The sequence below is a fragment of the Lacerta agilis genome, chromosome 14 (genome assembly GCF_009819535.1).
Source record: "Lacerta agilis isolate rLacAgi1 chromosome 14, rLacAgi1.pri, whole genome shotgun sequence".
Classification (NCBI taxonomy): Eukaryota; Metazoa; Chordata; class Lepidosauria; order Squamata; family Lacertidae; genus Lacerta; species Lacerta agilis.
The window spans coordinates 24773317-24800782 of NC_046325.1; the positions used below are offsets into that span (position 1 = coordinate 24773317).

General features: G+C 41.5%; 1 protein-coding gene across 1 annotated transcript in view; it reads right to left on the reverse strand.

Moving 5' to 3' along the window:
• The window catches only part of LOC117057929 (epididymal sperm-binding protein 1-like), a 67961-nt gene extending 44042 nt beyond the window's left edge, over positions 1 to 23919 (reverse strand). Inside the window, exons 1-3 of the mRNA XM_033168772.1 lie at positions 23910 to 23919; positions 23346 to 23492; positions 22256 to 22423 (exon numbers count right to left, since the gene is read on the reverse strand). Of these exons, the coding sequence (XP_033024663.1) occupies positions 22256 to 22423; positions 23346 to 23492; positions 23910 to 23919 (325 nt within the window). The remainder of the gene's footprint in view (positions 1 to 22255; positions 22424 to 23345; positions 23493 to 23909) is intronic.
• Positions 23920 to 27466: the final 3547 nt, after the last annotated feature.

Sequence of the window (27466 nt, forward strand, 5' to 3'; positions counted from 1 at the left end):
CAGAAGGCTCTCGGCGCTGGATCTGAGCATACGGGCTGAACGATGGGGGTCGAGACGCTCCTTCAGGAATACAGGACCGAGGCCATTTAGGGCTTTAAGGGTCAGCACCAACAATTTGAATTGTACTCAGAAACGTACTGGGAGCCAATGTAGATCACTCAGGACTGGTGTTATGTGGTCCCGGCTGCCAATCCCATTCACCAGTCTAGCTGTTGCATTCTGGATTAATTGCAGTTTCCGGGTCACCTTCAAAGGTAGCCCCATGTGGAGCACATTGCAGTAGTCCAAGCGGGAGATAACTAGAGCATGCACCACTCCGATGAGACAGTTTGCGGGCAGGTAGGTTCTCAGCCTGCGTACCAGATGGAGCTGGCAGACAGCCGCCCTGGACACAGAGCTAACCTGCACCTCCATGGACAGCTGTGAGTCCAAAATGACTCAAGCTGCGCACCTGGGCCTTCAGGGGCACAGTTACCCCATTCAGGACCAGGGAGTCCTCCACACCCACTCGCCCCCTGTCCCCCCAAAACAGTACTTCTGTCTTGTCAGGATTCAACCTCAACCTGTTAGCCACCATCCATCCTCCAAACGCCTACAGGCACTCACATAGGACCTTCACCGCCTTCACTGGTTCTGATTTGAAAGAGAAATACAGCTCGGTATCATCCGCATACTGATGAACACCCAGCCCAAACCCCCTGATGATCTCTCCCAGCGGCTTCATATAGATATTAAAAAGCATGGGGGAGAGGACAGAACCCTGTGGCACCCCACAAGTGAGCGCCCAGGGGTCTGAACACTCATCATCCACCACCACGTTCTGAACACGGCCCAGGAGGAAGGAGCGAAACCACTGTATAACCGTGACCCCGGCTCCCAACCCCTCTAGACGGTCCAGAAGGATGTTATGGTCAATGGTGTTAAAGGCCGCAGAACTAGGAAACAGCTCTCACCTTTGTCCCTAGCCCACCGGAGATCATCGACCAGCATGACCAAGGCAGTTTCAGTCCCATGGTGAGGCCAGAATCCCTATTAGAAGGAATCCAAATGGTCTGCATCCTCCAGGCATGCGTGGAGTTGTTGAACAATCACCCACTTAAGCACCTTGCCCAAGAATAGTAGATTTGAGACTGGGCGATGGTTGGCCATATTGGTCGGGTCTAAAGATGTTTTTTAAGAAGCGGTTTAATGACGGCCTCTTTCAGCGGGTCTGGGAAAACTCCCTTGTAGCAGGAAGCATTCACCACCCGACGGCGCCCATCCTCTAGCCCTTCCTGGCTCGCTTTTATTAGCCAGGATGGGCAAGGATCAAGGAGACAGGTGGTCGGTTTCACTCGTCCAAGCATACTGTCCACATCCTCAAAGGTAACAGATTGGAATTGATCCCATGAAACATGACTAGACAGGACACTAGCACTCTCCCGCCCCGGCCCTGCTCCCATGGTGGAGTCTACCTCCTTCTGAATCTGAGTGACTTTATCTGCAAAAAACTTTGCAAAAGCATTGCAGGAGATATTGGGGTCCCTACCAGGCCCTGGTGACAAAGGTGGTTCTGATAGATTGCGAACCACCTGGAAGAGTCTCCTGCTGCTGTTTTCTGCAGAGGCAATAGAAACGATGAAGAAGGTCCTCTTCGCCGTCATCATTACCACTTGGTAGGCTCGAAGCTGAGCTCTAGCCCGTGTCTGGTCTGATTCAGAATCTGTTTTCTGCCACTGGCGCTCTAGCCATCTAAGAGACTGTTTCATTGCCCTCAGCTCCAGGGAAGACCACAGGGCTGTCCAGTCTCCATGCAATCGGAGAGGGTGGCTTCGGAGCCAGACAGTCAATAGCCCTGGTTAACTCCACATTCCAGTGGCTAATCAGCTGAAAGGCCATTAATAAAAATGGAGAGGCAGCCTGGAACTAGGAATGAAATATAAATCTGTAATCAAAGCTGTTAATAAAGCTACTGTAGACTTTTAGATGTAGGGAGCTGAGGGGAGAGGGGGTATGGGGGACCAGGAGCTCCCCGCTTTTGTGATCGCCTGGTTTAAAGACATATTTACGGATGTACAAAGAAATCCTTCCAGGCACTTTGTCCTGTTTTCATAAGTGTTGAAACTCTTAAGCATTGACATGCATTGTAAAAAAAGTGTGAAGCTAAATTATTAATGCATGGCCTTATCAAGTGTCTATCTTCTAAGCAAATGGTGGTTTCAGCAATCCAAATACTTATCAGATGTTACCAATTAAACTTCATTCATACATTCTTTCTCAATTCCTGCCCCACCACCAATTGATCAACAGAATAAGAACAAAAACTTTACTACATCAGTGTAGCGGAAGACCATCATCAGCCATTATCATTTTTTAAATGAGAATTTCTACCTGTTCTTTCCACTGAATGACTTTCCAGTTAGATTACAACAAGTGGTAACCACATGACACAACCAGACCTTATTCAAATTGGCACTAAATCTGGCAGAAAGACAAATGATTATCCAAGGAGAGGGGCTGAGAAGGTAGAATTTTCAAAGGAAGTGAGAACAGTTGAATGGGGTGACAGGGCTGTCCCCTTCAGGGCTGAGGCCATTGACTGGGCATGAGAGCTTTGTTTGGTTGATGCTGGCTTTAACTAGGTTATCTCTGAATACTGAATCATACTCAGTTTATCTACTACATATATTTCTTGAATATGAGCCAGTGAAAGCTAAAGACCACTTGGGAAGCTTTTGGATGATTGGGTGAAGTGTGTGATAGAACCAGCCACATGTACATATTTCATTCATCCTATGAAGACTATGCAATCTCATTCATGCAGTTGCAAAAACTTTCTCCAACACACATCATATTTCATAGTGATCACTCATCATATTTTTTATGCTGCCTAGCAAACTAAAAGAAATGTTTTATTTTTGCAGCACAAAGATACAGTTTGACAAAGATTAATAATCTCCCACTGCCACATTTTATTATTTTTAGGCCACCTCACAGGGTGAAGAACTCCCAAGACTTTATATATTGGTAACAGAGAATCATTCTTCTAAATTATTTGCAACACAACCCAACTTAGCAAGGCTTCTAGTCAGCACACCCAATGATCTTTCTTTTACCATCCGCCTGTTGTGATCCAAACTAGATAACTGGATATTTATAGCTGCCATCTGGTTGAACTCCTGGAAAACGAAAACAGAGTAGTCCAAATATCATTAATGTAGAACATTTCCAATAAAACCTATAGCCCAAACGATTAAAAAATGGAAAGGATTGTTCCTGCAGTTTGTGCTGCTGATCCTAGCTGGTCACCAACTCTCTTCCTAACCAATCTCTCAGGGTGTTGTTAGGATAAGATGGAGAGCAGGGGAGCCATGTGCACCACCTTGAGTTCCTCGGAGGACAGGTGCAATAATAATAAATAAGCAAAATCACATACCGTGTTTCTCCTAAAATAAGACATGGCCATAAAATAAGCCATAGCAGGATTTCTATGCATTTGCGAAATATAAGCCGTTCCCCGAAAATAAGCCATACCCCGAAAATAAGCCATACCCCGAAAATAAGCCATAGTGACGCGGCACCTCCATTAAAACAGCCTGGAGAGGCGTGGCTATACAGCGTACCAATGCAACGTGGTTAAAAAATGACATCCCCTGAAAATAAGCCATACTGTGTTTTGTTGAGGGGGAAAAAAATATAAGACGGTGTCTTATTTTATGAGAACACGGTAGAAATGTTTTGTGCTCTACAGCGCCATCTGGTGTTGCATGCTTATAACACATGTGAGTGTTTGGGAAGACCGCTCCCTCCTCCAGCCAATTCCATCGGGCATTGGGGGAAGGGGCCTACACTCACTGCCACAGCTTAAGAGGCCCCAGGAGGCCTTCGGGACACCGCTGCTGTTGCTGCTCCTGTGAATGTTTGGGAAGACCGCTCCCCACAGCAAACCAATTCCATCGGGCCTACATTCACACATACTCTGAGCAGCTCTCTTCAGCAAGTGGTGGAAATGGTTTTAAAGATTTAACTGTTCTTAATCTGTTGTACCTCGAATGGTGGTTTTTTATAATGTTATTTTATAATTTACTTTCTGTTCGAGGTGGGACAAAAGTTTAGTCGGGGTGGGGAGTAGTTTAATTTTAGCATAATTCTTTCTACCAGCTCCATCTGGTACGCAGGCTGAGACTGTACCTGCCATGGACTGTCTCACCAGAGTGGTGCATGCTCTAGTTATCTCCCACTTGGACTACTGCAATGTGCTCTGCGTGGGGCTACCTTTAAAGGTGACCCAGAAACTGCAATTAATCAGGAATGCGGCAGCTAGACTGGGGACTGGGAGTGGCCACTGGCACCATATAACACCGTCCTGAGAGATCTGCATTGGCCCTCAGTACGTTTCCTAGCACAATTCAAAGTGTTGGTGCTGATCTTTAAAGCCCTAAATGGCCTCGATCCTGTATACCTGAAGGAGTGTCTCCACACCCCCCCCCCAATCGTTCAGCCCAGACACTGAGATCCAGTGCCGAGGGCCTTTTGGCGGTTCCCTAATTGCAAGAAATGAGGTTACAGGAAACCAGACATAGGGCCTTCTCGGTAATGGCCGCCGCCCAGTGGAACGCCCTCCAACCAGATGTCAAAGAAATGGCTATCCTAAATTTAAAGACATCTGAAGGCAGCCCTATTTAGGGAAGTTTATAAGATTTAATGCTGTATTGTTTTTAACACTTGATTGGGAGCTGCCCAGAGTGGCTGGGGAAACTCAGCCAGATGGGTGAGCTACAAATAATAATAATAATAATAATAATAATAATAATAATAATAACAACAACACTGTTTTTAATTAATATAGCTGAGTCCTATATCATTTCTTTTTCTATAACTTCTACCACACCACTCACTCTCATATAAGCTAACGAGCTATTATATACGGTGCACCAAGCGATTATATAATGTGTGACTAGTGGATCATCTAACTCACGGGTGTCAAACACAAGGCCCGCGGGCCTAGTCCGGCCCGCCAGACCTCGTCATGTGGCCCGTGTAGCCGCCGCTGGGACGCCAGCCTTCACCTTTTATTCTCGCTTTTTAAAAAAAAACAGCTTCAGCTGGTAGCGATTTTTAGGCCGTTCTAGGACTCCCCTTCTCTATAGACCGTCCCTTCCTCTTTCCCCCCGAGTGCCGACCCCCTTTCTTCCTCGTCTCTATGATCCGCGCGACCTTTCGGAGGCGATTGGCTGAGGGCGCTTGGCAACTTTGAGCTGCTCTTTTGCAAATGTGTCTTTTCTCCTTTGCAAAAGCAGAAGCACAACAACTTTGAGCTGCTCCTTTCGCAAATGGGTCTTTTCTCCTTTGCAAAAGCAGCAGCACAACAACTTTGAGCTGCTCCTTTCGCAAATGGGTCTTTTCTCCTTTGCAAAAGCAGCAGCACAACACTTTGAACTGCTCTTTCGCAAATGGGTCCTTTTTCCTTTGCAAAAGCTAGCAGCACAACAACTTGAGCTGATCCTTTGCAAATGGGGCTTTTCTTCTTCCAAAAGAAGATGCACAACTTTGACTGATCCTCAAAAGGGGGGGGGGGCTTTCCCGCTTTCCTCCTTAAAAAACCTAGGCCTGAACCTCGAACTGGCTCAGGAATGCTAAGACTAAGCAAACTTTTCATAAGAAGATAGAAAGCTGACATAGGCTGATCAACACACAGGGGAAAACGCTATAAACAAGTCACAAAATTAAAATTGTTATAACAAAAGAGAAAGAACTATGTGAATTGCACAAAGTTTTGTGCTCTACACTAGAGCCAACTGGTGTGCACATGTTTACAATGCAGTTATAGCGTTGTAATATAAGCAATGAGTCCAAATTGAGTGAGACGCTAGATCCATCTAGCATGGTGTTGTCCAATCGACTGGCAAGGAAACTCTTCCAGCCCTACCTGGAGATTCTGGGGAATGACATTTTGATGGTTTGCATGCAAGCAAGTTGCTCCCAAAGTGGGGCTTTCAGGTGTTTCACAACAGTCTGCCCCCATAAGTATGGCCATGGTCAGTGGTGATGGGAATTGCAGTTTAAAATGTCTGGAGGGCACCAGATTGTGGAATACTGAACTCCCCTCTCACTCTCCTTGGCCTACAAGTGCCTTGACTAATTATTCATCCAGCCAACCACTCCTGTTATTCTAGGCTCCTGCATCATCCTCACCGGTATCAGGACAGAAGCTCCATTTCTCGTCCTGGTCATAGTTCCCTGTTGTCGCACCACCAGAATTCCCTTTGCGGTGACTTTTCATTGGTGCAAGTATCGAAGGTTCGGCCGTTGAACACAAAGGGGAGACACAGGTTCATCCACCATCATTACCTCCATTCTCTAGACCCAACCAGAGTGAGATTATATGCATTGAAACATACTAGTGATGATCACAAAATACAAAAAATAAAAATAATAATGGTGAACAAGTCACATATATATAAACCTTTCCAGGGATCTCCTTTGCAAAGGCTTAGAAAGATAGCTACAAACCAAGGACAAAATAATTGGTCAGGAGCCTGTGAGAGCAAGTGACAGTTGCTCAACTGACAATAATGTTAAAGCAACAAGAAACTATAAAGAAAGATTAAGTGAATGAATACAGTTATACTAGATATAAAACAAGACATGAGGATAGCTGGAATTTATGCCAATGTAATATCAGTAATATTAGAAAAGGTCTATGCAATCTTTATCAATTATTAGTAGGAAATATTTATACAAAGCGCCTCTTAGGTACATAGTTTGAACCATATTTTCAAATTAACATACTGCTGATGTGTTTCATTTCTTTAGAAATCTTGTGCTTGAAGCAACTTTTATCTGACCCTTGAAAGGAGATGTGTAATCGTTCGGGCATAAGGAAGGTCTATACAAGCTACTGATGGTAGTCCCCGACCTGTTTAAGAGCACAGAAGAGTTCTGCCACATCAGACCAAAGGCCCATCTAATGCAAAATTTTGTTTCCACAATGTCCAATCAGATGTCTATGGAAAACCCAATCTAACTTTAAAGTTCTATGAGGAAGATCAGTTTACTTTATTTCAGTAAATGGCTATGCATATGTGTGACATAGGAAACCAGAATAGAAGAAAATAAAGTTCACCTTCAGTGAACACATTTTCTCCCGATCTTCATTATTTTCGTGGCAGGTTCAACTTCTGTGGCACACCACAGCTTATTATTATTGTTAACCGTGGTGCAAGTTGAGTAGGATTCATCGTTGTACATAAATGGGAAGACACAGGGATCACCAACTGAAATTGAAACAGGGGACAAAGGTGTAGATAAGAAGTATAATTCATTAACTGGAAAAAGTGTAGTTATCATCATGCAAGTGCAACAGCTGTCTCCATTTCCACTCACTCAGCATTCGTTTTCTAGTCGAATTGAAGCTGGTTTGAGAAACTGCACAAGCAACCAGCAGTATTTGTCAAGAAAATACCGCATCAATATGGAATCGTGGCTAATTATTATGTGAATGTGCTTCAAAGGCTAGCAGTCAGCGAGCAGTGGATACAGGAGTAAAGCCACTGCTTCTCAAGCTGTCCTCTGTGGTGGGCTGGCATTCCACCCTCCCCAGGGTGCCACAGACGGTACCATCTGTAGTCACTGGAGCATCCCACCCAACCTGGGCTGTGGTTAGAGCCCCTGGGTAACCAGCAGCCATGCTGTCACCAGTCCATGTCTGATGCTTATTTTTTTATTTATTTTGCCCACCAGTTTCCCAGGAAAACCCAATCTTTAACACCTATATCAGATCAAATGGCAATTTGAGTTTCCATGGATTGCCATTTGTTCCAATTCAGTGGTAAAGAGTGGGTTTTCAGGGATGCCAAAAACAAGCAGTCAGATGTGGACCTGGAAAGCCCCAGAAATGTGGAGCAAAGGTAAGTATGAGTGAGCCTATTAATAATAATAAATACCTTACCCATTTGGCTGGGTTCCCTAGCCACCCTGGGGGGTTCACATCACATACTAAAACATCAAACATTAAAAACTTCCCTAAACATGCTGCTTCATGTATGTTCTAAAAGCAGCAGGAAACCATGCCCCATTTTGCAAGGAAGATATGTAGCAGTTTTTAAGGGGAAGGAATTTCAGTCTACCCTTAGTTATACATGCCTGATGTTTAGTTTAAGGGCAATAGAACCTCTATGGAGGCTGCAATCCTGTGCACACTACGTGGGAATAAGGCCCAGGGTTTTTTTCAGCTAGAACTCTCCAGAACTCAGTTCCAGCACTTCTCCAAGTAGGTGCCATTGCATTATAAAGAACAAAGGAGCTGTTCGTGTTGAGTTAAAAGCACCTCTTTTCTAGAAAAACACAGCATTGGTAAGTCCAATAACTCAGTGGGGCTTATGATGGTGGACAGACTGTAAGTCATCTTTTCCCCACTAAGACAGGACCATAGCTAAACAAGAAGTTTATGCAAGTGATGGCTAGCTGTAAGAGATCCTTTGAAAGCAGAGATCAATGATCCACTAGCCTGGTTAAGATGAATCAGAAACAATTCATGGAATATTTCTTACCCACAGCTTCAGGCAATAATAGTAAGAGGCCACAGGTGAGCAAGAGGAATGCCATGATGGAGCCCATCTCTTCTCTATGGGACTCTGACAGGCATGAGGTGGGTATTCTTTTTATAAGCACCACTTAGCCCTTCCTCCCTCCAACTACAGGTGTCTGATGTTGGCACAACCACAAGTAATGGCATATTTCGCAACAAAAGCTCCAGTGTACCTCATTATTTTTTGTTTCCTCTTTGTACACAAGGCTAAGAATAAAGGGAAGTGGGTCTTATATTGCAATGAGTAAATAAGGAGGCTCCTGAAATCGAGAATTATTCCTCAGTGCTCCAGGAATGATGTATCAACAGACAGATTCCTACTATACCTTTACTACCATCATGATCTGGGGAGTGGGGAGGGATTAATAGCCTGTAATATGCAAATTATACATTTTATGACATTATTTACACCGAACCTTATCTCTCCTTAAATGTCCACAAAGGGAACACATACTGTGGTATATCAGGTTAAGTACTTAATTCGTTCCGGAGTCTGTTCTTAACCTGAAGTGTCTTAACCTGAAGCGAACTTTTCCATTGAAAGTAATGGAAAGTGGATTGATCCATTCCAGATGATGAAAAACACCCCCTAAAACAGCAATTGAACACGAATTCTAATGTCTAACGAGAACATTGCTCCATAAATGAAGGCAATAATCAATGTACCGTACTATAAAATAAATAAGATAGTATTTTAGATGCGGGTGGAAAAATACAGATTTGGAAAGTTACTCTTTTAGCCTATATCCCTGCAAACTGAAAATTAGCACAGCAGAGAACAGAGCTAAGACCCCATTTTCCTCTCTGGTGTGGAAAGATCACCGGACTAATTGACAACAGGGCAGGGGATATGGATATGGGGAAATTCAGATGGAAATAGAAACAGAGGTGGAAATTCCTGCTTATTTAGCCCATGTCTGAAGCAGAAATCAATCCAGTGAATACCAGTTGGTATTTTCTGCTGTGGTGGCTTTCAGTCTGCCAACATATATGATCACTGACTTCCTCCAACCCATTAATTCCCCCCCCCTTTATTTTGAAGTGAATGGCCTTTTCGCTGACAGGTTATAACAAGGAAATAATTACATTGTTAATGATGTAAAATTAATAATGTTTGTAAATCACATATATAACTTAAATAGCAGACAAAGAAGACAAATAATTTCATATTTGGCTAAAACTAAACTACAACAGGTGGGATCAAGATGACCTTGACAGGTCAGAATAGAAATTGCTTGTTCTTACATCCCTAAGCAGGGGTAGGGAAGCTCAGGCCTGGCCCTCCAGGGACTCAGCTCTACAGCTGCAAATAAAACATTTTAAGTGTAATATACAATGTGACAATAGAGGGCAATGATGAGCCTGATGGAAAATTCAATGTATTTTTTTAAAATGCTTTTTAAAAAGCATTTTCAGAATGGTTTTTTATATGTGGTCTAGATCAGGTCCTCCCTCAAGGAGGGCACTTGTTGTGGTGAGACCTGGAGACTGACCATCTGTGTTGTGGGTGGGTAAGATTGGTTAGCTACAACACCTGATTGGTAGGTCCCTTGATGTTGAGTTCAATCTGGCCAATGGTGCACAGTCCAAACGGATTGAGGGACCTATATAACCCATGCACATGACCCAGAGCTTCCTCTTTCGGTGCGTGCATTCGGAACAGCAACAGCGTGTCCTCTGTGCAATTGAGAGAAAGAACGATTTATCTTCGATGGATCATCCTAGTTATCTCGTTCCTATATTCCCCCCTTTTCACTTTCATTTTCCCAGTAGTTATTCTCCCTCCTTGGTAAATTCCCTTCCTTGCCTTGCCTTTGTTTCACCCTCCTCCCAAGGGGCTTTCATCCCATGGGCTTGGCCCCTAGAGCGCTCCCGGTCTGTCGAGCTTGCCCCTACCTCTTTAATTGCCGTAGGCTTTGGCGCAGCGGCTTTTCTTTCTCCTGGCCTGCAGCTGCAGGTTCAGGGCTTGAAAATTTTATTGGACAGTCGATCGTTTTTTGGGCATCGCGGGGAATTCCCGCTCCAAGCGATTAACTTTTGTCCTGTTCTGCTTAGGGGCTAGTGGGGAATTTCCCCGAATCGGAACACACACACACACAACACACACACCACACGGATTTAACGCAATCACCATTTTGTACCTTCTTTCGAGTAGGGAGGTCTTCACCAGCTAATTTGGTGGGAGCACCATCTTGTTTTGGCGGGAGCGCCATTTTGATTGTGGAGTGTCTTTCAATTCCATTTGTATTCTCTAATTCCCCTGTTTTCAAAAGAAGGTTTGGGGATGCCTATCAAGAGGAATCCCAGTCCTGCCTTCCCTTTCAAAAGGGTGTCAGAGGCCCATCTCAGTCACTGCATTATTATTATTATTATTATTATTATATTATTATTATATTATTATATTATTATTATTTAGAGACCCCACCACCCCATGAAAGTAAACAAACTTAGTCCACACTAAGGTATTTCTACTTATCAATACTGGTTGCCTACTCATAAAAAGCAAATGTAAATCAATTTCAGTATTCCGTCCTGAGGGGTGTAAGGTATTCAGTAAAAAAATTAACCTAGTTTCTTTCTGCATGAGCATATTTTAGCTCGTTCTACAGGACCCAAAAACGTCCAAATTACAAAAAGGTCAGGTTTCATCTGAATGAGATGCTTCAATAAAATGTTGTACTAGAGAAGCTCTCTTACATTGTTACTAATCCTAGAACAGTGCCTTGATATTCTTACTTTTATAGGTCTGAGAGTATGACCTACATACAACAAACCACAGAGACATCCTAATCACGTAAATTACACATGAGTATCACATGTGGTAATGCCCTGCAAAGCTAACTTAAAACCTTCTATATTGGTAAACTCTTTTACCTGTCGAGCATATTTACAGGAGGTACAATTCCCACATCTAAAAAACCACATGTAGGACTGCGCAATGTACGTTGTGTGAGTGTGGATTTTTAAATCCGTATGCACCAAAATAGATTTAAATGACTTTGTGCACTACTGGACTTGATGTACTTTCAAAGGTCAGTGTGGACTCACATGATTGATCCAACGGATGACACGGTTCAAAAATAGCCTCCGAAAATATAATATCATATCATCTATATACAGGCCATAAAACAAGATGTATTCACTGAATGGATTACTATGAGCCATATGTTCTCAATCAAAATTTTGCATAAGGTATTGGCCACACTGGGAGCACATTTAGCGCCCATGTGCACACCTTGTGTTGAATGAAGGTACTTTGAACTAAACCTGAAAAAAATATTAGATAAAGTAAAACTAAATCCAGAATCTCCATTAAAAAATATTTACTGGTGGTGAAGACTGATTATGATTATGAGGGGGGTTGTGTCCATGCTGAGTCCAGGGTGACATCTGGGTGGTGGACATAGCCTGTCCCTGCTTTCTGCCTATCCAGGTGTTCACCCTTGGCTGCCTATGCTCCTGAGTGTTTTGGCCTGGGTGGATCTACAATTTTCTATTGTTGAATGCTCGGTGCTCTGCAGTGCCCTCTGGTGATAACGTTTTTAACACCATTTTTTAACATTATAACACAACCAGTGTAGATCTGTCCATGGCTGGAATTTGTCATTGAACTCTGATAATATCTCTTGCTTGCCAGAATGGAGGAAATAAAGGGGTGCTTGAATATTTGTAGAACGTAGCTACTCTATAACAGCAAAGAATTGATAATGCTGTTAGTACTTTTGCCTCTGGCCCTGCCAAGGGCATGTGGCCCCCAAAAGTTTACCCAGAAGGAATTTGGCCTTGATTACAAACTGTTCCCATTTCTGTGATAGGAGCTGATTTAGTGAAGTGGGAGAAGATTCTGATTATAAGAGATGGTGAACCTAATCGTACTGAGTTTGCACAACCTCTAACGCCTTAGAATCATAGAGTTGGAAGAGACCACAAGGGCCATCCAGTCCAACCCCAGCCAAGCAGGAGACACAATCAAACATTCCTGACAGATGGCTGTAAAGCCTCCGCTTAAGGACCCTCCAAAGAAGGAGACTCCACCACACTCCTTGGCAGCAAAATCCACTGTAGAACAGCTCTTACTTTCAGGAAGTTCTTCCTAATGTTTAGGTGGAATCTTCTTCTTGTAGTTTGAATCCATTGGTCCGTGTCCGCTTTTCTGGAGCAGCCGAGAAAACAACCATTCTCACTCCTCTATATGACATCCTTTTATATATTTGAACATGGCTATCGTGTATATATAATTTTATTATTTTTATACTATACTACTACTACAAAAACAAAACAAATCCAACATTCTCATACATTTTCCAATTTGGCTAACAAAGCCATGACTTCCCTCAGTCCTTCCACATGGCTTTCAAAATTATATATTGATATTATCACTTCTTTGATCAACCATTGCTTACATTATCATAAAATTCCTGCTTACTTTAACCACCTACTTACAATAATATTTCTACACATTAACTACAAACTTCTTGAAGTCCTTAAGTATCTGGGAATCTGGCTAACTCCTAAGAATATAAATTTATTTGAAGATAACTACCAACCAGTTTGGAAGGAGATTAAAAGAGATCTGGAAGTGTGGGAATAGACTTAAGTTATCTTTTAGTGGAAGAATCGCTGCAATCAAGATGAATGTTTTACCAAGAATGTATTTTTATTCCAAAACGATTCCAATAATTAAGGAACAGGACAGTTCAAAGAATGGCAGAGAATATTGACAAGATTTATCTGGCAAGGGGAAAAACCAAGAATAAATTCAAATTGTTGACTGATAAGAAGGAGAGGAGGGGGGTTCGCCCTACCAGACTTGAAATTATACTATGAAGCGTCCTGTCTGTGTTGGTTAAAGAATGGATACGTTGCAAAATGAGTTAACGAAAGAAGTGATGATAAATGGGCAATGGACTTTGGGCAAATATCAAGTATGATGCATGGACAAAATTATGGAATGAGAGTTTGAAATTCACTGCATGTGTAACTTTGAAAGAAAATGTTATAAGATGATGTATAGATGGTATTTGACTCCGGTGAAATTGTCAAAAATGTATAGAACACATGATAAATTATGTTGGAAGTGTAGACAAGAAGAAGGAGACTTTTACCACATGTGGTGGACTTGCAATAAGGATAAGGCTTTTTGGGAAGCCAATTTACAACGAACTTAAGAAGATGTTTAAATATACCTTTCCAAAAAGCCAGAAGCCTTCTTGTTGGGGTTGATGGGAGAAGAAATAGCTAAGAGGGACAAAGATTGTTCATGTATGCGACAACTGCAGCAAGAACATTGCTTGCCCAAAAGTGGAAATTACAGGAATTACCAACGATTGGTGAGTGGCAGACGAAGTGGTGGAATATGCTGAACTTGCAAAACTGACCGGTAGGGTCAGAAACCAGGATGACTCGAGGTTTCGAAGAGATTGGAGTAAGTTTGTGGAGTACTTAAGATTGAACCGTGGAAGTTTAAAAACACTAGTAGGATGGAATAGACCTTGGACATAGTTTAACATGAAGAGATAAAAACTGTGTGTTGAGAATGGACTAGAAAACCTGCTGACGTGAGGGAGAGGAATCGTAGCTCGGCAGAGCAATGTTGAATGTATTTTATATTAGATGTTGAATTGGCTGTAATTTGATGTATTTGGAAAAATAATAAGAATTATTTTTTTAAAAAAAATACAAAACTTCTTGAAGTCCTATTAGCGTATTCAATTGTAAATTGTCTTTTAAATAGTTTGTAAACTTTAACCACTCTTGATGAATTTCTGGTCCCGCTTTTCCCGGATTCTTCCCGTCATTTTGTCTAATTCTGCATATTCCATCAATTTCACTGTCCATTCTTCTTTCGTCAGTAATTCTTCTTGTTTCCACCTTTGTGCTAGCAAGATCCTAGCTGCAGTCACTGAGTATTGGAAAAGTTTAATGTCCTTTTTTTTCAATGTCTGTACCTACAATGTCTAATAAGAAAGCTTCAGGCTTCTTAACAAAATTGTATTTCAACATTTTTCTTAACTCATGATATATCATATCCCAATACACTCTCACCTTCTTACACTCCCACCACATATGATAAAAGGTACGACATTTTCCTTACATTTCCAACACTTATTATCAGACTTATACATCTTTGCTAGTTTAACTGGGGTAATATGCCATCTGTACATCATTTTTAAAATATTTTCTTTTATTGAGGTGCATGCCGTAAATTTCATTCCTTCCTTCCAAGTTTTTCCCAGTCCTCTAGCATGATGTTGTGTCCAATGTCTTTTGCCCAATTAATCATCATCGACTTTAGTTCTTCATCTTTCAAGTTCCATTCCAACAGCATTTTATACATCTTAGAAAGTACTTTAAAGTCACTGTTTAATATTTCAACTTCAAATTTTGATTTAGTCTTGCTAAACCTGTCTTTTTCATGTCGCTTTTAAACATTTCATTAATTTGATGGTACTGCAACCAATTATTTACATATTCTTTCACTTCTTCATATGGTTTTAGTTTCCATTTAGTGCCATAGTCTTTTTCAGACTAATTATTTCAATCGGTGATAACCACCATGGTGTTTTCCCTTTCCAATAAATTTTTATATCTATCCCAAACTTCATAGAGAGACTTCCGGAAAATGTGGTTTCCAAAACTTCTATGTACCTTTATCTTTTCTTGCCAAAGATATGCGTGCCAACCGAATCTATTATCGTGTCCTTCCAAATCCAATAGATCTGGCTTCTTCAGAACTATCCATTCCTTTAACCAACAAAGACAAGCTGCTTCATAGTATAACTTAAGTCCGGCAGGGAAATCCTCCTCTTTCTTTACTGTCTGATAGTAACTTGAATCTTATCCTGGGTTTTTCCCCCCTGCCAACAAATCTTAATATTCTTTTTTGCCATTCTTTGAAAACAGCTTGTCCCCTTAATTATTGGTATTGTTTGAAACAAAATAACATTTTCAGTAGCACACTCATTTTTACTGCTGATATTCTTCCCAACAAGGAGAGTTTCATTCTCTCCCACATTTCCAGGTCTCTCTTAATTTTATTCCATATTACTTCATAATTATCTTGATACAAGTTTTTTGGTGTTATCCATATTCCCAAATATTTAATTTCTTTGTCACCTCAATTTGTACTTGTTGTTGCAGTTCCTGAAATTCTTCATTATTCATGTTCTTAACCATGAACATGGCTATCATATCACCCCTTAACCTTCTCTTCTCCAGGCTAAACATACCCAGCTCCCTAAGCCGTTCCTCATAAGGCATCGTTTCCAGGCCTTTGACCATTTTGGTTACCCTCCTCTGGACACGTTCCAGCTTGTCAGTATCCTTGAACTGTGGTGCCCAGAACTGAACATAGTATTCCAGGTGAGGTCTGACCAGAGTGGAATACAGTGGTACTATTACTTCCCTTGATCTAGATGCTGTACTCCTATTGATGCAGCCCAGAATTGCATTGGCTTTTTTAGCTGCTGCATCACACTGTTGACTCATGTCAAGTTTATGGTCTACCAAGACTCCTAGACCCTTTTCACATGTACTGCTCTCAAGCCAGGTGTCACCCATCCTGTATTTGTGCCTTTTATTTTTTTTGCCCAAGTGTAGTACTTTACATTTATCCCTGTTAAAATTCATCTTGTTTGCTTTAGCCTAGTTCTCTAATCTGTTAAGGTCATTTTGAAGTGTGATCCTGCCCTCTGGGGTATTAGCCACGCCTCCCACTTTGGTGTCATCTGCATACTTGATCAGGATGCCCTCAAGCCCATCATCCAAGTCATTGATAAAGATGATGAATAAGACTGGGCCAAAGACGGAACCCTATGGCACCCCACTAGTCACTTTTCTCCAGGATGAAGAGTAGCCATTAATGAACACCCTTTGGGTTCAGTCAGTCAGCCAGTTACAAATCCACTGAATGGAAGCATTGTCTAGGTCCTCATTTTACCAGCTTCTTTACAAGAATATCATGGGGCACTTCTTTCAAGTCTTTAGATAGCAATCAACATAGCATGTTCTGCCATGTAAGGCTCATGGCTTGGCCTAGTGTGTAATGATGTTCTGTATCTGCCAAAGCATGTGTCATTTCTCTTGATAATTTAATAGCAACAGAGTAGTCTCTAAGTTGCTCTATGTTTCTGTTGGGTAAATTGGTTATCCAAATTTTACAGCACTCACATAATATACCACCTCTCCAAGTGTCCCTATTTTCCAGGAACAGTGCCAAATTTACAGAAACTGTCCAGGTTTCTGGTGTAATCCTAGAATTTCTCTATAGGAAACCCTATTTTTATAAAAAAAAAAAAAAAAAAAAAAGGTTGAAGGGTATGTTAGGACATCCCTATTTGCATTGGAGAAATGTTGGGAGGATAGAGTTATGTGACCCCCAGGCGAAGAAGATAAGTAACTATACAACCTTTAGAAGACATCTGAAATTTCTTAATGTTTACTGTTTGATTATGCTGCTGCTGTGGTTGTTGTTGTTGTTGTTGTTGTTGTTGTTGTGTTGTTACAATAATAATAATAATAATAATTATTGAATAGGATGTCCCTATTTTCATCCAGGTTATACCTATTTTCATCCAGGTTAGCAGAGTTTGTAACCTGAAGCGTTTGTAACCAGAGGCGTTTGTAACTCGAGATACCAGTGTAATTGCAAACTGATTGGAGAGGGATAAACATGCTTATTTTAAAAGCCAACAAATTGCTATTCACCACAGCAGCAAAGTACTGTTTGGTATTTTTTCCATATACCAGTAGTTTAATGATGCACAGTCTTTGTGTCTCCTGGTAGCTCAGTTTTTAGTACCATGGGCTGATCTTGCCAAAACTTAGCATTGGATATCTTTCTAAAAAATTCTTTACAAACAGGTTATATTTGTCTCTAGCTTTAGTCTCCATCTCAGAAACAGGAAACTTCTTATCACCATTTTGCATCTTTCTAACGGGATGCTTTTTAAAATCGCTTCAACCCCATTGTGGAATAATTGCCTTCCAAACTGGCCTGACATGAGCAACACTTTTACTCTGAATCTGTCTTTAGCTTTATGATTTATGTGACCCCACATTTAAAAAATTTATGCAGTTATCATGCTGTGTAAGTATCAGATCTGACATGATCTAAAGAAATAATGCAATTTTTGCAAGCTCAAGTCAATGAAAGACACTAGCATAAGACCTACCGGTATGTATCTTTTGCTGCTGTTTTGTTGTTTTAACTGTATCTTGTTTTGAAACTGTTTTGTGGGTCTATGGACTGCAATAAAGATATTTCAATTTGACTGGCATAAGAAGAGAAAGAGGTTGCAGAAAAAGAAGGGGGGAAACCAGAAGAAAAATGAGTGAGAACATCCAGTGGGGTTAGTCAAAGTTGAGCTTTGCAGAACTATGTATATAACAGACGTTATGATGATCTGCGTATTCTATTAATGCCATGCACTGACCAAAAAAGTCCAGGACTCACTTCATTTGAAGATGGCTGAATGTGTCTTTTAGACTGCAGTGAACCACCATTGAACAGGAATTTTTTCCCATGTTGTGACTGAAGTTTAGTAGGAATTTTCTTTTTGAATTGTTTTATGGCAGCTTAGAGGACGTGTAATTCATTGTTTCGTATTTCATACAATGGACTTTAACTTTCCCCCTTTTATGGTCTGGGTATCTGTTCCCGCTTCCCATGGTATATTGCACCCTGACAAACTCTCCAACTGATCCATATCCCTGCTTTACCTAAAGCTGATCATTTGCATATTATCACCTACCATTACCTTTTTTATTTTGCTCAGCAAACAAAGCATCGCTGATGCGTATATTGGGCAAAACATACAGAAAGCATCACATAGCCATTTTCAAATGGTTGAATGGAGCCTGACAAAGGAAAGGAAGCAATTCTGATGAACTGTTGTGTTGTTTTAGTCCACATGACATTTCCTACAGGCTTTCAAACCTCAAGGAGGTTACTGAAGAGCATAAGCCTCTGCCATACTGAACAAGACAGTACTGTAAAAAGACTGTGTGTGTGATATCATCACCAAAGAGGGCATTCTAATCTGACTGCCCTGATCCCAACCATGCTTAATATTTTAAAAAGTCACCCAACAAGAAGTTATCCAGAAGATCATGAGCCAGAGCCTTTCAAACATTAAAGAAATATCCCTACAAACCTAGTTTGGCCCCTGTTGCAGTGTTTCTTCAAGGGGGTTATGTGATCCAGTGCTAGGCCCACTGTGTCTCAGAAGTCAGCACACCTCTTAAGAGAGGACTGGGAGCCCATAACTGAAATCCTACAGTAGTTTAAAAATGAACTGTCAGAAGAGTGGGCCCAGGAAACCAAAAAGATAAAGATTGAGAAAATGATGGGGAAACTATATGACATTAATAAAACTGCAGAGGCAGCCTGGAACTAGGAATGAAATACAAATTTGTAATAAAGCTGTTAATAAAGCTACTGTAGACCTTTAGCTGTGGGTAGCTGAGGGGAGAGGGGTTATGGGGGAAAACAGGAAATCCCCTCTTTTGTGATCGCCTGGTTTAAAGACATTTTTACGGATGTACAAAGAGATCCCTCCAGGAATCTGTTCTGTTCTCATAAGTGTTGAAATTCTAAGCCTCAACATGCATTGTAATAAAAGTATGAAGTCAAAATATTAACATGTGGCCTCAATAACTGTCTAAGCAAATTGTGGTTTCAGCAATCCAAATCCTTATCCGATGCTAAAAATGAAACTTCATTCATAAATCTTTCTCAATTCCTGCCCCCAACCCCCAATTGATCTACAGAATAAGAACAAAAACTTTACTACATCAGTATAGCGGAAGACCATCATCAGCCATTATCTTTTTCTTAATGAGAATTTCTACCCCATCTTTCCACTGAATGACGTTCCAGTTGGATTACAACAGGTGGGTTACCACATGACACAATCAGAGCTCAGACATACAAACAAAACTCAGCTATGCTTAGTCCTTTGGCTGATGGATGAGGCCAGAGCATCCATTCATTCGCCTTGCAATGCTAAGACAAGGTGTACTTGGAGCCTGCGTTTTTCACCTTATTCAAATTGGCACTATATCTGGCAGAAAGACAAATGATTATCCAAGGAGAGGGGCTGAGAAGTTAGAATTTTCAGGAAGTGACAACAGTTGAATGGGGTGGCAGGGCTGTCCCCTTCAGGGCTGAGGGCATTGACTGGACATGAGAGCTTTGATTTACTGATGCTGGCATTAATTATGATATCTCTAAAAAATGACTCAACCAGTGAAAGCTAAAGACCACTTGGGAAGCTTTTGGATGATTGGGTGAAGTGTGTGATAGAACACACAAACTCTCACATACAACCAGCCATATTTTCATTCATCCTATGAAGACTATGCAATCTCATTGATGCAGTGGCAAAAACTTTCTCCAGCACTCATCATATTTCATAGTGATCACTCATCATACATTTTTTATGCTGCTCAGCAAACTAAAGAAATGTTTTATTTTTGCAGCAAAAAGATGCAGTTTGACAAAGATTAATAATCTCCCACTGCCACATCTCATTTATTTTTAGGCCACCTCACAGGATGAAGAATTCCCAAGACCCACTTAGCAAGGCTTCTAGTCGGTGCACCCAATGATCTTTCTTTTACCCATCCACCTGTTGTGATCCAAATTGGATAACTGGAATCACGGATATTTATAGCTGCCATCTGGTTGAACTCCTGGAAAACGAGAACAGCATAGTCCAAATATCATTAATGTTGAAAGGTTCCAATGAAACCTATACCCAAAATAATTAAAAAATGGAAAGCATTCTTCCAACTAACAAGTTCTGGGAAGTACAGTAGAAGTACACACTGACCAGGTGCTTGGAGGCTGTGGCTGTATGGATGTGTGGGAGCCGATTGAAGTTAAACCCTTCGAAGACAGAGGTCCTCTGGCTGGGTCGAGACGACATGGGGTCGGGTGGCTTACTCCCATCTCTTGCGGGGGTGCAATTAGTGCCAGCGCCTTCTGTCAGGAGTTTGGGTGTAACCTTTGACGCCTCACTTTCTATGGAGGCGCAGGTTACAGCCACAGCAAAGGTGGCATTTTTCCATCTCCGCCGTATTAGGCTGTTGGCACCCTACCTCTCTCGCCCTGATCTGGCCACAGTGATCCATGCGACGGTCACCTCCAGACTTGATTATTGTAACTCGCTCCTAAAGTTGACCCAGAAACTCCAGCGGGTGCAGAATGCCGCGGCGAGGCTCCTCACGGGGTCTTTGCCGCAGGACCACATTCATCCAGTGCTTTACCAGATGCACTGGCTCCCGGTGGAGTACAGGGTCATGTTTAAGGTGCTGGTTTTGACCTTTAAAGCTGGCTTAGGACCTTCATACCTGAAGGAGCATCTCCACCCGCATCATTCAGCCCAGACACTGAGATCCAGCGCTGAGGGCTATCCGGTGGTTCCCTCATTGCGAGAATTGAGGTTACAGGGAACCAGAGAGAGGGCCATTTCAGTAATGGTGCCCACCCTGTGGAACGCCCTCCCATCAGATGTCAAGGAAATAAACAGCTATTTTAAAAGACACCTGAAGAAAGTCCTGTTTAGGAAAGTTTTTAATATTTAATGCTGTATTCTTTTTAACACTCGATTGTGAGCTGCCCAGAGTGGCTGGGTACAAATAATTTATTATTATTATTATTATTATTATTATTACACTGTTTTTGACTAATGTAGCTGAGTCCTTTATCATTTCTTTTTCTATAATTTCTAGACACCACTTGTTCTCATTTAAGCTCACAAAGCTATCATATACTGCGCACCAAACTATTATATCAGGGGTGGCCAACTCCCAAGAGGCTGTGATCTACTCACAGAGTTAAAAACTGGCATTGATCTACCAGGTCAAAGTTGTTGAGATTTTTTTAGGGGGGAGGAAAGCAGGGCTAAAGTCACGAGCTTTTTTTAGGGGAGCCAAAGTTGTTGAGCTTCTTTGGGGGAAGCCAGTGATCTACCAGTGATCTACAGAGGCATCAAGTGATCTACCGGTAGATCACGATCTACCTGTTGGACGTACCTGTATTATATCATATGTGACTAGTGGTTCATCTAACCAATCCTTCTTTCACTGTTCTGAAGATTATTTACTCAGCTCTCTATGGTCCTATCCAGACCTGACATCTCAGATGTGCTGGCCTCAACCTGGACCTGTGCTCAGGAATGCTAAGACTAAGCAAACGTTTCATAGGAAGATAGAAAGCTGGCATAGGCTACATCAACAGACGGGGTGGGGGCGCTATAAACAAGTCATAAATTAAATTGTTATAACAAAAGAGAAAAAACTATGTGAAATTGCACAAAGTTTTGTGCTCTACAGAGCTAGCTCGTGTCACATGTTTATAATGCAGTTGTAACATGAGCAATGTAACTGAGTCCAAACTGAGTCAGAGGCTAGATCCATCCAGCTTGGCGTTGTCTACTCTAACTGGCAAGGACTCTCTTCCAGCCCTACTTGGAGATTCTGGGGAATGAAATTTTGATGTTTTGCATGCAAAGCAAGTACCCCCAAAATGGGGCCTTCCAAGTGTTTCACATCACTCTGCCCCCAATAATTATGGCCACTGGTCAGTGGTGATGGGAACTGCAGTTTAAAATGTCTGGAGGGCACCAGATTGGGGAATATTGAACTTCCCTCTCACACTCCTTGCCCCTGCATCATACTCACCGGTATCAGGACAGTATCTGAACATCCCATCCTGGTCATAGTTCTTTGTTGTCGCACACCAAAATTCCTTTTTATACTTTGTATCTTTCATGGTGCAGGTATAGAAGGTTTGGCCCTTGTACACAAAGGGGAAGAGACAGCGTCGAAGATCATCATTACCTCCATACTCTAGACCCAAACAGAGGAATTATATGCATTGAAACATACTAGTGATTATCACAAAATACAAAAACAAAATATGGTGAAGAAGTCACATATATATAAACCTTGCCTGGTATGTCCTTTGCAAAGGCTAAGAAAGATAGCTAAAAACGAAGGACAAAAGAATTGGTCAGGAGCCTGTGAGAGCAAGTGACAATTGCTCAACTGACAATAATGTTAAAGAAACAAGAAACTATAAAGATTAAGTGAATGACTTCAGTTATACTAGATATAAAACAAGACATGAGGATAGCTGGCATTTATGCCAATGTAATATCACTAATATTAGAAAAGATGACATGTCACTTTTATGGTCTATGCAATCTATCAATTATTATTAGGATTTTTTTTTACAAAAGCATCTCTTTTTCTATAACTTCTACCACATCACTTATTCTCATATAAGCTCACAAAGCTAATATATACTGTGCACCAAACTATTATATAATGTGTAATCTAACCAATCTTTCTTTAACTGTTCTGAAGATTATTTACTCAGTTTTCTATGGTCCTATGGATACATAGTTTGAACAATATTTTCAAATTAACATATTGGTGATGTGTTTCACCTTTTCAGAGATCTTGTTGTTTGAAGCAACTTTTATCAGATCCTTGGAAGATTTCTAATAGTTTGGGCATAAGGAAGATCTATACAAGCTACTGATGGTAGTCCCAAACCTGTTTAAGAACACATAAAGAGTTCTGCTGCATCAGACCAAAGGCCAATCTAATCCAACATTTTGTTTCCACAATGTCCAAACAGATGCCTATGGAAAACCCACACCTAGCTTTTAAAGTTTATGAGGAGGATCTATTTACTTTATTTCAGTAAAATGGCTATGCACATGTGTGACATAGGAAACCAGAAATAGAAGAAAATACAGGTCACCTTTAGTTTTACATTTTTTAATGGACTTCACGTTTTTTGTGGTAGTGTCAACTTCTGTGGCACACCAAAGGTAACCAAAGAAATCGTTGGTGCAAGAGGAATAGAATTTATTGTTGAACTTAAATGGATAGACACAGGGATCACCAACTGAAATGGAAACAGGGGACAAAGGTGTAAGAATAAGGACTACAATTCAATAACTGGAAATGGTGTAGTTATCATTCATGCATGTGCGACAGCTGTCTCAATTTCCACTCACTCAGCATTCAGTTTTCTAGTCGAATTGAATCTGGTTTAAGAAAATCACATAACAAATAGCAGCAACTACAGCATCAATAAGGATCGTGGCTAATACCATGTGAATGTGGCTTCAAAAACTAGCAGTGAGCAAGCAGTGGATACAGAGCAAGCCACTGCTTCTCAAGGTGTCTCCTGTGGTGGGCAGGCATTTAAAGGGATTTCATGATTTACAATGCCCAGTAAGAAGGCCTCTGGTTTCTTAGTAAATGTGTTTTTCAACACCTTCTTTAGTTCATTATATATTTTCTCCCAGAAGTCTCTTACTTTCGGGCATGTCCACTACATATGGGAAAAGGTACCTTCTGTTTGCTTACATTTCCAACATCTATTGCATGAACCATGATACATTTTTGCTAACTTTACTGGAGTTAAATACAATCAGTACATCTTTTTCATAATATTTTCTCTCACAGTATTACATGCTGAAAATTTTATACCTATTTTCCACAGTTTCTCCCAGTCTTCTAACATAATATTATGTCCAATATCTTTGGCCCAATCAATCATTGTCGATTTTACCATTTCATCTTTTGTACAGCAGCCATGCTTGCTCAGTCCATGTCTGACTGCTTATTTTTTTGCTTAATTGCCCACCAGTTTCCCAGGAAAACCCAATCTTTACCACTGAATTGCATCAAACCGCAATTTGGGTTTTCCATGGATTGCCATTTGCTCCAAATCAGCAGTAAAGAGTGGGTTTTCTGGGATGCCAGGTCCAAAAACAAGCAGTCAGATGTGGACGTGGAAAGCCCAGACCTGTGCCTAGAAATGTGGAGCAAAGGTAAGTATGAGTGAGCCTATTATTATTTTTATTTTTATTAATACCTCACCCATGTGGCTGGGTTTCCCCAGCCACTCTGGGTGGCTCACATCACATACAAAAACATCAAACATTAAAACTTCCCTAAACACGCTGCCGTCAGATGTCTTCTAAAAGCAGCAGAAAACTATGCCCCATTTTTGCAAGGGAAGGATGTGGCAGTTTTTAAGGGGAAGGAATTTAAGTCTATCCTTAGTTATAGATGCCTGAGGTTTAGTTTAAGGGCAATAGAACCTCTATGGAGGCTGCATCCTGTGCACACTTACACAGGCCCAGGGTTGTTTTTTTCAGCTGGAACTCTCCAAAACTCAATTCCAGCACCTCTCAGGTAGGTGCCATTGCCATTATAACAGAACAAGGGAGCTGTTCGTGTTGACTTCCAGCACCTCTTTTTCTAGAAAAAACAGCACTGGTAAGCCAATAACTCAGTGGGGCTTACTGATGGGTGGACAGACTGTAAGTCATATTTTCCCTACTAAGACAGGACCATAGCTAAACAGAATTTTATGCAAGTGATGGCTAGCTGTAAGAGATCCTTTGAAGCAGAGATCAATGATCCACTAGCCTCGTTAAGATGAATCAGAATAAATGCATGGAATATTCTTACCCACAGCTTCAGGCAACAATAGTAAGAGACCACAGGTGAGCAAGAGGAATGCATTGATAGAGCCCATCTCTTCTCTATGGGACTCTGACAGGCATGAGGTGGGTATTATTTTTATAAGCCCCACTTAGCCCTTCCTTCCTCCAACTACAGGTGTCCAATGTTTGCAGAACCACAAGAAATGGCATATTTCCCAACAGCAGAACAGTGTGCCTCATCATTTTTTGTTTCCTCTTTGTACACAGTGCTAAGAACAAAGGGAAGTAGGTCTTATCTTGCAAAGAGTAAATAAGGAAGTTTCCTTAGAAAAGGATTACATCTGACCTGAAATCGAGAATTATTCCCTCTATGCTCCAGGAATGATGACAGACAGATTCCTACTATACCATTACTACGATCGAGACCTGGGGAGTGGGGGGGGGTATAAAAGCCAGTAATATACATTTTTATGACATTATTTACACAGAATCTTATATCTCCTTAAAGGTCCACAAATGAAACACATACAACAAAAGGAGATAGTTGTTTCCTCATGTGGTAGAATGCTGGTGGAAAAATACAGATTTGGAAAGTTACTCTTTTTAGCCTATATCCCTGCAAACTGAAAATTAGCAAAGCAGAGAAAGAGCTAAGACCCCATTTCCCTCTTGGTGTGGAAAGATCACTGGACTAATTGACAACAGGACAACAGGAGATATGGATATGTGGGAAATTGAAAGGGAAATGGTAACCAAGGTGGAAATTGCTGCTTATTTAGCCCATGTCTGAAGCAGAAATCAATCCAGTGAATATCGGTATTTGCTGCTGTGGTGGCTTTCAGTCTGCGAACAATATATAATCATTGACTTCCTCCTCCCCATTTGTTTTTCCTTTTACATTGAAATGAATGGCCTTTTCGCTGACAAGTATAGTGAGGAAATAATTACACTGTAATTATGTAAAATTAATAATATTTGTAGATTACCTGAATAAATTAAATAGCAGACAAATAAGAAAAATAATTTCATATTTGGCGAAAACTAAACTACAAGAGATGGGAACAAAATGACCTTGACAGGTCAGAATAGAAATTGCTTGTTCTTCCATCCCTAAGCAGGGGTAGGGAAGCTCAGGCCTGGCCCTCCAGGGACTCAGCTATACAGCTGCAAATAAATGTTTTAAGTGTGTTTTAAGTGTAATATACAATGTGACACTAGAGGGTAATGATGAGCCTTGTGGAAAATTCAATGTATTTCTAAAAATGCTTTAAAGAAAGCATTTTCAGAACGGTTTCTATATATTTCTATATCGGGTCCTCCCTCAAAGAGTGCACCTATTGTGGTGAGACCTGGAGACCGACCGCCTGTGTTGTGGGTGGGGAAGATTGGTTAGCCACAACACCTGATTGGTAGGTCCCTCAAGTTGAGTTCAATGTGTCCAATGGGGCGCAGTCCAAACAGATCGAGGGACCTATATACCCATGCATGTGACCCAGAGCTTCCTCTTTCAGTGCATGCATTCGAAAGAGCAACTGCGTGTCCTCTGTGCAACCGAGAGAGACAGTGATTTACCTTTGACAGATCCTCCTTGTTATCTCTTTCCTCCCCCCCCCCATTTTCCCCTTGATGTTCCCAGTAGTTATTCTCCCCTCCTTGGTTATTTCCCTTCCTTGCCTTGCTTTTCCATCCCACTCCTCCCAAGGGGCTTTCGCCCCATGCGGCTTTGACCCATTGAGTGCTCCCAATCTGTCAAGCTGGCCACTATCTCTTTAATTGCCATGGGCTTTGGCACAGTGGCTTTTCTTTCTTCCCACTGCAGCTGCTGTTTTGGGGCTTGAAAATTTTATTGGGCAGCCGATCGCTTTTGGGCATCACGGGGAATTCCCTCTCCGAGCGATTTGCTTTTTGTTCTGTTCTGCTTAAGGGCTGGTGGGGAATTTCCAGGGCCGGCAATGCCTCCCCCCCCCCATGTAACGCTATCGCCATTTTGTACCTTCTTTCAAGTAGCGGGGGTCTTCACCCAGCTAATTTTGGGGGGAGCGCCATTTTGATGTGGGTTGCCATTTCAATTCCGTTTGTATTTCTGTAATTCCCCTTGTTTTAAAAAGAAGGGTTTGGGATGCCTATCAAGAAGAATCCTAGTCCTGCTCTGCCTTCCAAAAGGGTGACCAGAGGCCCGTCTCAGTCACTGTGTTCACCGCCTCCCCCAGTGGTTCCCCAGCATACTCTGGATCACTTGGGTGCAATTATGGCTGATATTCGATCAGATCCGGCGGCCGTGTCAACGTTTAATACTGAGCTGGTATCTTTGGCTCAGCAGTTTGGAAGGCAGCCTGTTTCTCAGCCCAGCCCTTCCACGCCTTCTACTGTTTCTGAGGCTCATGGTACTTCGGATGTGAGTTCAGGGCATCAGTTTGCA